Here is a 12,796-nt window from a genome sequence, read left to right as displayed (position 1 = left end):
TGGTCACACACCCTTCAGGGTGGGGGTCCCCACTGTGGTGCCTGGCCACTCTGGGTGAGGGGCTGAGGGCTGTTTTCAGGCTGGCGGGTAACTGAAGCTCCCAACCGCTCCTTTTTTCCTTTTTTTTTTATTCTGGGCCAGCTTTAGCCCTCAGGCTTGGCTCCAGCTCTTAGGCCTCCACTGCTGAAAGCAGGTTTCTGGCCTTTGTTTACCTTCTGTATTTGAAACAATGTTGCGATCCTGCTGGCTGAAGCCCAGGACTAAAGCAGGTTTCTGGGGTTTTGTTTAGCTTCTATATTTGCAACATAGTTGCTTAGAGTTGCAGCTCAGAGGCCGGCAGCGACAGCGGCAGCGGCAGGTGGGGAACATTGGAGTCCTCCATCACTGAAGCAAGCAAGCCTCATGTTAGTTTCAAGCTGCCTGGCTGACGGCCGCCATCTTGGCTTGCAGTTAATTTGCATATCGCCCTGATTAGCGGATGGGAAGGGTAGCGGTCGTACGCTAATTACCATGTTTCTCTTTTATTGGATAGGAGGATATTTTACAGATGAGCAAACTGAGGCCCACAAAGGATATGTAACTTGCTCAAAGTCTCAAAACTAACAAGTGGTGTATAGATAAAATTTGAACCTGTTAGTTACGGAAATTTATTGAGTGTGTAGCACTAGGCAGTCATGATTGTAGAGCCCCCTGTGTTTAACTACCATACTGCCTGATTTGACCTCTGTTCCTCTAGATTTAAAATCTTTTAGTTGCAGCCTATAATTTGCAAGTTGAAAACCAAAGTCCGTGGTTACAGAGCCATTCCTAACCTGTCTCTACCTCTCATTTCCCAAGTCATTTCTATATATATTCTAGATTCTAACTACAGAGAACTATTTCCAATCTCTATAATATACTATATGCTTGCTTAATTTTATACATTATTTTCCCTCTTATTACTGTCCTCCCCTCTTTTACTCTTGTGATTCATCTCTTCAAACCCAATTTGAGTAATTCTGATTTTTTTCCTGACCTTTCTACTAGCTACTCTTAGGGGGCAAATATGGTCAGCTCTCTCTTTTGTGTTATTGTGCTTCTTGTCTTTATGGTCAAATTTATTTACTTTTCTATCTCCCCATCAAAACTATGAACTATTTGAAAACAGGACCATAAATTGTTTTTCTTTGTATCTCTATCACAGTACTTAGTGTTTATATTCATTAAGTATTGATGGTATGAATAAAAATACTTTATTGTGAAATACTTTAAAAACTAAAAATTTCCTCAGTTTGTTTTTCCCCACACTTCAACATACCCAAGGGACAATGACACCTCTAATTGGTACAGTGATTCCCAAATAGATTCTCAAATAGATACACATTAGAATCTGAGGAGGGGGAAAACATGTAATTTGAACATGTTTGCTTTCTTACCTACTCCCACTCTCCCCCACACAGTTGAATTTGATTTAATTCTCCATACCTCAACTGTTATTAGAAAGTCAGTGCTCTAAAACACACTATAAGCAGATGTTTTAGCTTTTTTCTACTTCTGTTATCTTTAATATGCAAGGTCTGCATTTAGCACTGTGAGAAATACAAAGGAGCCAGAAATGTTCTTTCTATAAGCGTACTTACGGTATGATAGGTTCAAAACAAAACAGTTTTAGATAAAATAAAAACTATTAAATTCTGTTTCAGAAGTTTAGGGAAGTATTCTGCCATAGATGAGCTTGTGTCAAAAATAATCTCAACAGATAATGGGATTATTAGTTACAGAATGTAAAATAAATGTTTAAACTATTTAAATAAATAATAGAAGAATAAAAACATGAGCAAAGAATGAGTAATGAACCAACAAGACGAGGCAGAATTTTTTTAAAATAAATAAATAAAATGTGATTCTAGATATCAGAGATATACTTCAGAATAATTGAAGGAAAGGTGGTGATGAAACAGGATTTACCATTAATTGATAAATTATTAAAGCTGGGTGGGAAGGAGAACTAAATAAAACTTATAAAAATAGGCAACACAACATATGAAATTGAAAAACAAATGAATGGATTAAATACCAGAAGGTAGGTAGTGGTGTGGAAAATATAGCTAATGAAATTACCTGAGTACAACACAGAGAAAGATGAAAAATATGAAAAAAGAGGCCAAGAGACTTAAAGGATAGAATGAGAATGATTAATACACTAAGTAGAGTTCAAGAATGAGGGAATGGAGAGAATGGGGCAGTGGCCCTGCCCAAAACAGTAATGGCCTAGGATTTTTCAGAATTGATAACAAACAGGAACCCTCAAGTCAAGTCTCTAGAAGGATACATAAAAAGTTATCTACATCTAGCCTGGACAGTGTGGTTCAATGTTTGAGGGTTGACCCATGAACCAAGAGGTCACCAGTTTGATTCCTAGTCAGGGCACATACCCGGGTTGTGGGCTTGATCCTCATTAGGGGCATGCAGGAGACAGCCAATTGATGTTTCTTTCTCATCAGTGTTTTTATCTCTTGATCTGCCTCCCTTCCTCTCTCTCTAAAATCAATAAAAACATATTTAAAAACACAAAAACAGAGAGCAGGAAGTGTTTACCTGGGATTGGGAAGTAGGGAGAGGTTAGTAAAAGGTACAACTTACAGCTATAAAATAAATAAGTTCTGAACATTTAATGTATAATGTGGTGACTATAGTTGATAACTATTGTATAAATGTAATTTGCTAAGAGAATGGAACTTAAATGTTCTCATCAAATATATACTTTTCTATATAATCTAATCTCTATATTTATATAATCATGTAATATATATAAAATATTTGAGGTGTACATGTTTATTAAATAGATGAGAGGAATCCTTTCAAATTGTATACATATATTAAATCATTACAGTGTACCCTTTAAATACTTTTTTTCATTGCTATATAACCTTTACTCATGGGATATATCTGCCTGTTGCATACGATATAATTTCTTAAAGCTTGGAATCAGATTGGACACTGCAGCCTTATTTCCTATTCCACATTGATTTTTCATGTGGTAAAAATCAATGATTGAAAACCCAGTTTAGCAAAGATTATGTCATCAAAAGGAATGTGGTACGTTCTAATGTTGACTGTTTCTTATGGTGTCCTGCAGATGTCACTGTGTTTCTTTTGAAAAGTCAAAATATCTCTGTTGCCCCAGAGTTCCTCAAGAAGTTTGGGAACCTCTGCCTTCTTTGTGCTTCGGTTCTTTTTATGCTAAATGTGTGCTGGGTTTTTTTTATTACAACATATGTTTTAAGGTGTTGCTCTCTTTCCCAGCTTACACTTATGACTGATTCAATGTCTCTTGCCTTTTTATTTACTTTTTGACCTTGCAGAGGCTTTAGACAAACCATACAGATTTCATAGGTCTACCACCAAGTTTTCTCTTTTGTCCTGTGTTCAATTTCATTAAAAGACAAAATGAACACCAACTTGGGACAGTTTGCCAGTACTGCCAATCAGTTCTTAGCTCAAAACATACTACTCAGCTGTTTTGATCATTTCACTCCATCTAGCATTTTGTTACTCTTAGAATTTGACATTACCTACAAAGATGCCCTTGCTTTATAAAACTGACCTGCTTCTGGAAAATTGCCAGCAAATGAGCAGTCTCACTTGCAATTTAAATTCAGTAAATATTAGTGGCATCTATTTATATAGAAGCTACTTTGCTTTGATACTGTATGCCTGCTTTATCTATCCAAATCACACTGGATGTTAGGGATTAAAGTAGGATTGGGGTTCCATGATTTCTGACATAAAATATCTCACTCTCTTCTAGAGCATAGTTAACATCCCTTTAAATTGTAGAGAGAATGATACAGGGAACAGTGTAAAATAACAAAATTTGAAGAGCTTTATATGTAAAACCTCAGCAAATGAGCAGAACTCCAGGAAAACTGGCCTAAGGCTTTGAAATCTCCTTCTATCACAAATCTCAGAACTTCTAGTATAATTCAATTTAAAGCATAGAATAAAGAGGCAGAATAGAGAAACGAATCAATACGCGAGTTTTACCAGAGTGGCTAGAATATATACAGATGAGGTGATTGGGCCATCTGTCACCTAGTGAAAGGTATAATGTTATCACTTATCAGTGTGAAAGTATAAGAACTGTTAACAAGTACTAATTCCATACCCAGCATCTGTATGCCTCCCATCTGCCTGAACTATAATAAGCCCTTCTCCCTAATATAGTGGGAGAAGACAGGGAAAAGGAGGCCTCTCCTTCTGTAACCTAAAGCAATGCAATATAAATTACCAATCCCTAGTTGAATTATTTAGTCTGTTTATTTCCCAAAATAACTTTCCAAATATGTAAATCTTTAACTTGAATAGAATATTACAGCATTCACACACTGCTTTTAATTACCATTTGCTTATCTTAAAATAATTATACTCTATTCATACTTCTTCTCTCCCATAGTAATGTGTATCAGAGAGAAGAAATGAGGTAGGAGGCACTGGGCTCACATATTCACTGCCATAGGTATCTTTGTCTAGTCGTTTTCCTGTTTGGTGCTGAGACCCTCTGGCACATTGTGTCTTGAATCATTTTTTTCATGTTCTCTTTTTTATAAGTGTTTTCTGTATTCATTTGTATCAACTTATTTTATTATTTAAAGTCAAAAGATTTTTTTTGTGTATACTAAGAACTTACATAAGATGTATAATTTCATAAATTTAAAGTTATTATTTGAAGGAAGTAATTTATAACTGTGTAGAGCTAAAAGAAAAAGCATTTATCTATTTTTGTGGATGCTGTACAAAATCCTGGGGGAAAAAAATAATAGAAAAGTCTGGTGCTTTATAATTAAAATGTGTGTAGATTATAGCATATATGTAGACATCAGTTTATGATTTGATTCCCCAACTTATAAACTGTGTTCTTTAAGTACATTTAGTAATTGATTGTTAAAACCTTAAATGCATTACCTTATGTAAGCATTTTTAACTAGAGGCCCAGTGCACAGATTCATGCACTGGTAGGGTCCCTTGGCCAGGCCTGTGCCTTCTTACAATCTGGCACCCCTCAGGGGATGTCGGACTGCCGATTTTGGCCTGATCCCTGCAGGCCAGGCCAAGGGACCCACCGGTGCCTGGCCTCTAGTATGCATATAAGATTTTTGGTTAATCTCTTCCCGCCCTCCCCCCCTTTCCTCTGAGATTCATCAGTCTGTTACATGTTTCCCTGCCTGTGCATTGAACGTCTGCCCCCTAGTGGTTAGTGCATGTTATAGCTACCGGTCAAACAGTCAGCCAGTTGCTTAGTCTTTTATGTATATAGATGACTACAGAGTATTCTCTCATATGGATGTGGTATAATATATTTGCCCCTGGTTTTGGGACATTCAACTTACTGCGGGGTTTGTTTTTTGTTTTTTGTTGTGGTTTTTTTTTGATGATGTGATAATTGAACATCTTTTTTTTTATAAAACTTAGTCTGAATTTCCCTTTTTCTCCCTACCTATAAGAGGCCCCTGCTATTATTAATTCTATTATCCAATGGTATTCTTTGAAGGTTAAGGGACCTAATATTCTTTAAGTGTTTGGCATAGTGTGTGGCCCACTGTAAGTGCAGAATAAATACTCTCCACAACCTTTCTCTGACTCAGCATTGATACAGGAAATATGATTTGAAACGGTTCTTTGAGGTGAGCACTGAGGTCGTTCAGCAATAGCACAGCAAGGGATGCCAAATGGCGGAGGAAAATCCGAAAGATTGAAGCTGTAAGATTGGAAAGAGTTTCTGTTGTCATTCATTTGTTTTAGTTGTTCCCAGTTGTATATTCTTTATATAAAAGGAATGTCTTAGCTGGAGACTCTCAGAATATAATTTTCTTCCTTTGAATGAAAATGTGTATGTTTATTAAAGTAATATTATACGAGAGAAACATTGAAAAAGCACTCTTTAAAATAGTGCAATCATTGTGTGTGTTATTTGTTTATTGTATCTATATTTTATACTTTTTGTGATATTTTAGTCAAGTGTGTGTCCAATGATGTCTTCTCTGTTTTCTTTCTTTTTTTTTTTTTAATTATCCTAGTCACGTGAACTGGAAATTTCAGTTTATTGGCGTGATTGGCGATCTCTGTGTGCTGTAAAATTTCTGAGGTTAGAAGACTTTTTAGACAACCAACGGCATGGCATGTGTCTCTATTTGGAACCACAGGGTACTTTATTTGCAGAGGTAATAAATGTATTTTATTAAATGTGCATAACCGTAATTGAAATTATATATGTAGACAGCTTGATGTAGAAATGAAGAGAGTATTAGGCTAAACCACATACAACTTGAAATCTTGGCTCAGCTTTGCCACTGAAAAGGTATATTAACTTAAGACAAATAATTTATCCTCTGATTTGTTTACTCAGAGGGGGTTGGACTATATTATATCTAAGGTTCTCTTAAATTTTCAAAACTTAGTAATGTAGTGAATTTCATGACCATAAATCCAGTGCTATATTCATATCAACTTAAATTTTCTTCACTGTAGGTTACCTTTTTTAATCCAGTTATTGAAAGAAGACCAAAACTCCAACGACAAAAGAAAATTTTTTCAAAACAGCAAGGTAATTACTAAGAAATCAAATACTAAGTGTTTCCTGAAGTAAAGAAAATTTGTGTACTTTTTTTTTTTCTTTTTTTAAATCTTCATTGTTGAGAGTATTAACCCCATTAACCCCTTCTAGTTCGTTCTGCTCTCTGCCCCAGGCCATCACTACCCTATTGTCTGTGTCCATTTTTAATTTTTTGAGGGAAACTCCATACTGTTTCTATAATAGCTGCACCAGTCTGCATTCCTACCAGTAATATATAGGGTTCCCTTTTCTCCACATCCTTGCCAGCATTTGTCATTTATTGATTTGTTGATGGTAGCCATTCTGACAGGTGTGAGGTGATACCTCATTGTCATTTTAATTTGCATCTCTCTGATGATCAGTGACTTTGAGCATTTTTTCATGTATCTTGGCCTTCTCTATGTCCATTTTGGAGAAGTGTCTATTTAGGTTCTTTGCCCATATTTAAATTGGATTGTTTGTCTTCCTTTTGTTAAGTTGTATGAACTCCTTTATATTTTGAATAGTAACCCTTTATCAGAGGTATCATTACCAGACATGTTCTCCTTTACAGTGGGCTCCTTTTTCATTTTGTTGATGGTTTCTTTTGCTGTGAAGAAGCTTTTTAGTTTGATGTAGTCCCATTTGTTTATTTCCTCCTTAGTTTCCTTTGCCCTAGTAGATGTATCAGTAAACATGTTGCTATGAGAGATGTCTGAGATTTTGCTGCCTATGATTTCCTATTTTTATGATTTCACAACTTACATTTAAGTCATTTATCCATTTTGAATTTATTCTTGTGTATGGTGTAAGTTGGTGGTCTAGTTTCATTTTTTTGCCTGTATCTGTCCAGTTTTCCCAACATCATTTATTGAAAAGACTCTCTTGACTCCATTGTATATTCTTGCCTCCTTTGTCAAATATTAATTGAGCATAATGGCTTGGCTTGATTTCTGGGTTCTCTGTTCTCTTCCATTGATCTATGTGCCTGTTATTGTGCAAGTACCAGGCTGTTTTGATTACAGTGGCTTTGTAGTGTAACTTGATACGTGGTATTATAATCCCTCCAACTTAGTTCTTCTTTCTCAAGATTGCTGCAGCTATTTGGGGTCTTTTTTGGTTCTATATAAATTTTGGAGAGTTTGTTCTAGATCTGTGAAATATGCTGTTGGTATTTTAATAGGGATTGTATTGAATCTATAGGTTGCTTTGGGTAGTATGAACATTTTAATGATGCTAATTCTCCCAATCCATGAACACGATATATTCTTCCACTTGTTTATATCTTCCCCTATCTCTTTCTTCAGCACCGTGTAGTTTTTGAAGTACGTGTCTTTTACCTCCTTGGTTAAGTTTATTTCTAAACATTTTAATTTTTTTGTTGTTGCACTGGTAAATGGGATTGCTTGTTTAATTTCTCTTTCAAAGAATTCATTAGTGGTATATAAAAAATGCCATCAACATCTGGGTGTTAATTTGTATCCTGCTACATTGCCAAATTCATTTATTAAATCTAGTAATTTTTTGATGGCGTCTTTAGGGTTTTCTGTGTACAATATCATGTCATCTGCATATAATGAGAGTTTTACTTTCTCATTATTTCTTCTTGCCTGATCGCTGTGGCTATGACTTCCAGTGTGTTCTTTATTAGTGTTGTCATTCTTTATTTCCAACAGGTCTTTTTTCATAGTTACTATATCTTTATTCATGCTGTTGAGCATCTTTGCAGTCATTATTCTGAACTCTACATCTGATAAATTTCTTATCTCCATTTCATTTAGCACTTCTTCTGGAGAATTCTCTTGTTCTCTCATTTGGGGCTTTTTTTTTTGTCTCCCCATTTTGGCTGTCTGTTTAGGTTTGTGTCTGTTTATTTTGTAGATCTGCTATGACTCCCAATCACTAGTGCAGGAAAATGTCAGGTGCTGTTTGTGACTGGCCCTGAGTACCTGTTTGGAGCTATCAACTATCCACAGGTTGTGGCTTCCTCTGCTGGGGCTCGGTTCTTTGGGCAAGGACCAAGATGTGCACCAAGATCTGCTTTTCCTTGCCCCAGGCCTGGATTAGATCAGGCAAAGACTCAAAACCTCCAGAGACCCGCCTCTGTCTGCAATCTGATTGGTATTCAGTCTTGATTAGCCTTAGGCTACCCACTACTGGAAGGGGTGAGAGGTTTTCCAACTGGGTGGGGCAAAGACTCCAGAGACCTGCCTCTGTCTCTGATTGTTATTTTCAGTCTCTTAATGGGCCTCAGAAACTCTCTAAGGTGGGGCAAGAAGTTTTCAATTACTTTCCCCCCACCTACCTCCAGGCAAAAACTGCCTTGATGGTAAAGGTGTCCAGGAGAAAGATGTCCTCTGCAGTATGAGGGAATGTCTCAGCACAGGAAACAATTGTCTGCCTTCCAAGCTCTAACCCCATATTCCCCAAACCTGGTTTCTGCTCACATTGCTCCAGTTGACTCTGCTCTTCCTCTGCCAGAGCCCAAGGTGAGTGGCTGCACATGAAATTTTGTGCATTGGCCCTTTAAGAGAGTGCCTGTATTTCCAGCCCTCTCTCCCTGGTAGACAGCAACCCTGCTGCTTTTCACAGCCAGATGTTATGTGGGCACCTTTCTCAGTTCTGGGCTGGGGGGCCCAACTTGGGGTTTAGACCCCAGAGTTCTCAGTGGCAACCCCACATAGCTGAGATATCTCTCTGAAAATTCAGCTGCTGTCTGTGGGAGCCCAGCCAGCCCTTTCGTGTCTCCTCAATTCCCATCAGTCTCTATATGGTCTCCACTTCCCATCCTTGGTTATCAGGGTTCTCTCCAGCTAGTCTTCAGTTGATTATTCAGGGTGGCTTTTCTGTATTTTAATTATAATTCCAGTTTGGTCTTGGGAGCATGTCCGTATAGTTTCTACTTTTCTGCACCATTTTGGAATCTCTCCATACTGTTTTAAAAGTGATATCCATCTTTGTTTTTTGTTTTATTTTTATCTATGTATTTATTTTTATTAAGGAATATTTTAAACATACTCATAAGTAGAGAGACTAGTGCAGTGTACCATCACTCAACTTCAACCACAGTCAACTCATGGCCAATTTTGTTTTCTTTATATCTCTTTCACTCATTACTTCCTCAGATTAATTGGAGCAAATCCAGACATCATATTGATTTATTCTTAAATATTATAGTTAGTATCTCCAAAAGATAAGAATTTTTATTAAATTTTAACCACATATCATTACTAGACTTTAAAAATAAAGTATCTACCTATTTATCTTTAAAACTGTTTTTGCTGTTTTGCACTAGTATTTATAACAAATAGTTAGCTATTTTTTAAGTGGCACATTTTATTTGTCCTTAAATTATAAACCAATGAATATGAATTTTTTAATTATAGCTTTTGGTAATATGTAAAAAATTACTTGTTCTGTTTATTTACAATATCCACAGGCAAAACATTTCTCAGAGCTCCTCAAATGAATATTAATATTGCCACTTGGGGAAGGCTAGTGAGAAGAGCTATTCCTACAGTAAATCATTCTGGCACCTTTAGTCCTCAAGCACCTGGGCCTGCTACAGTGCCAGTGGTTGATGTACGCATCCCAGAACTAGCATCTCCAACTAGGTACGTGTCTAAGATTTAAGCATTGCTTTTATAAAATACAAAAAAATTGTGACATTTGTATCTATTGCTTACAGTGGGCCTATTTAAAATCTCATTTTTTTCCAAATTGTATGATGAAATTAGTATTCTGATTACTTTTAAAAATTAAAAATTATTTGCTTTAATTTTAGATTATTTAAAATACATATTTTTGATAACTTTTTGGTGAATTACTTTCTCTTTTATAAGTGATTCTACAGTAACCAAATTGGACTTTGATCTTGAACCTGAACCTCCTCCAGCCCCACCCCGTGATTCTTCCCTTGGAGAAATGGATGAATCTGCTGAATTAAGAGATTTGGATGCACCAGAACAGGCAAGGCATTTTAAACTTGTATTTTTACCATGTGAATTACCAGTAAAAGCATCATAGTGAATGAGGTATACATTTCAATTATTTAAAAATTGTCTGTGTCCTGTCAGTATTGCTCAGTTAGTTGGAGCATCATCCCATGGGCCAAAGTGTCACAGGTTCCATTCCCAGTTAGGGCAAATTCCTGGGTTGCAGGTTGGATCCCATTAGGAGAGCAGTAGATCGATGTTCTCTCTCACATCAATATTTCTCTCTTTTTGTCCCCCCCCCCCCCCCATTTTTCCTTCTCTCCCTCCCTCACTTCCTCCCCCTCTAAATTCAATAAGCATATCCTCAGGTGAGGATTTTTTTTTTTAAATTGTCTGTGTTTTGTGTTCTTATGAGTGAAACAAAAATCTCTAGATGTCCATGGGCCAGTAGAGATAAAATAGGCTGCTTCAGCTAAAAAGAGCATAAGAACATGATTGATAGTAAATGATATATTGTGTAAACACTCTCCCTCTTCTGGCTTGGTTAACATGATTTCTGAATACACATTGAAGGTGGCATTAATGTGTTAAGTTTTTCACATGTTTTAGATAAATGCAATATACAATTAATAACCTTTAAATGAATATTTAGTATCTGAATTTAACTTTTCTTACAGATATTGACTTCTGACATTTTTATTTTAACTTTATCCTTACCTACTAAGTTGAATGTTTCTTTGATTTAATGAGTATTTAATATTTCACAGGACTCAGAAGCTGTTTTTGATATTGAAAATGACAGAAATAGTATACGTCCAAAATCTCAATCTGAATTTGAAGCTGATATTCCTCAATCAAGCCTAGAATACAGTGGAGTTCGAGAACTTGAGGATAGAAGGTAAAGAATATATACAGAACTTTGCTACTGCATGTTTGGTCTCATACTTTTACCTTATTTTTAACTGATATTGCTGTTTTCAGATCTCAACAAATGTTTCAGTTTAATCTACAAGACTTCAGATGTTGTGCTGTCTTGGGTAGAGGACATTTTGGAAAGGTAATCTCTTAATATTTCTTTAATACCTACAAAAGTAATAACTCTAGTGGGAAATAATTATTTAATCTCATTTCAGGTGCTTTTGGCTGAATATAAACACACAAATGAGATGTTTGCTATAAAAGCCTTAAAGAAAGGAGACATTGTAGCTCGAGACGAAGTAGACAGGTTAGTTTTTTAAAACATAAACCGATGAACAAAAACAGATCCAGAGACAGAGAAGCATCGATCAGATGCTCAAACCTCAGAGAGAAGGTAGGGGAGGGTGGGGGTAAGGGGGAGAGATCAACCAAAGGACATGTATGCATGCATATAAGCATAACCAATGGATGCAGACACCAGGGGGTAAGGGTGAGGGCAGGATTGAGAGGGTGGTGGTGGTGGGGGCATTGGGGGGATAAGGACATATTTGTAATACCTTAATAAAGGGAAATAAAAATAAATAAAATTATTTATTTTTCTGAAGTTGTGACTTAACAGCAAAAACTATCATAAATAGGGTGATTAAATATGAAAATAAGTTAATTCCAAGTTGTGCTTGAATATTTGACTTGATTTTCTTCTACTTTAAGTCAAGTTGATTTTCAGGGAGAGAAGGAGTAGTAATTTTTTTCTCTTTAGTCAAAATTAATGTTCCAGAGTCAGAAATTTTGAACAATGTTCTTTCTAGCAGCTTGTAAAAATTCTTACAGAAAAAAACCTATGATTCTATAGACTTTACAGAGAAATTATACCACTCTCAAGGAGCTTCTTGAAGCATGTTACAGAATTCTCCATGTAGCCTCTCTGTTTTCCAGTCAGCCTTCCAAATTAAAACTTAAGCAGCATATCTTTACTTCATATATTATATGATAAAATACTTGAATTCTGTAACTTATGAATTAAAAAGGCTGTCCTTGAAATTACCTTGGTCACAAACTTTTATTTTTATTATGCTTTAGATTGCTAAATTCTCTGACCATTTCCTGATAAATTTTCACAGTTTACCCTAATTAAGTCTTTTCTGTTAACTATAACACTAGCTATACGTGTGCTTCTCCGGTACTGTCAGTGCAAACTCTATAATCTTTGTTATACTAATCATATATTTTAGTTTGCATTAACATATTTCAATTCATTATATACATCAAGCAGACCAAATTTTTTAAAGCATATGTAGCAAAACAAAGACTATTTTATGGTTTTAAAGTTATAATAGTTAAGAACTTTGCTTAGTTTAGAGTTTGGTAATTT

The 12,796-nt window shown here is 35.8% G+C and overlaps 1 protein-coding gene across 4 annotated transcripts in view; it reads left to right on the top strand.

Annotated features, from left to right (window-relative positions):
• Positions 1-12,796, top strand: part of PKN2 (protein kinase N2) — a 148,949-nt gene that overhangs the window by 121,370 nt on the left and 14,783 nt on the right. For 3 of the 4 annotated variants that reach the window (XM_081087818.1, XM_081087817.1, XM_081087816.1), the window contains exons 9-15: positions 6,057-6,200; positions 6,508-6,583; positions 10,011-10,185; positions 10,414-10,540; positions 11,274-11,404; positions 11,488-11,563; positions 11,640-11,731. In XM_081087818.1, coding sequence (XP_080943944.1) covers positions 6,057-6,200; positions 6,508-6,583; positions 10,011-10,185; positions 10,414-10,540; positions 11,274-11,404; positions 11,488-11,563; positions 11,640-11,731 — 821 coding nt within the window. The remainder of the gene's footprint in view (positions 1-6,056; positions 6,201-6,507; positions 6,584-10,010; positions 10,186-10,413; positions 10,541-11,273; positions 11,405-11,487; positions 11,564-11,639; positions 11,732-12,796) is intronic. The other variant, XM_081087819.1, reaches the window with a different exon arrangement.

This window comes from Myotis nattereri (genome assembly GCF_964212035.1).
Source record: "Myotis nattereri genome assembly, chromosome: 3".
NCBI lineage: Eukaryota > Metazoa > Chordata > Mammalia > Chiroptera > Vespertilionidae > Myotis > Myotis nattereri.
Note: the sequence above shows the minus strand (reverse complement) of the source record. Positions and strands in the feature narration are given on the sequence as shown.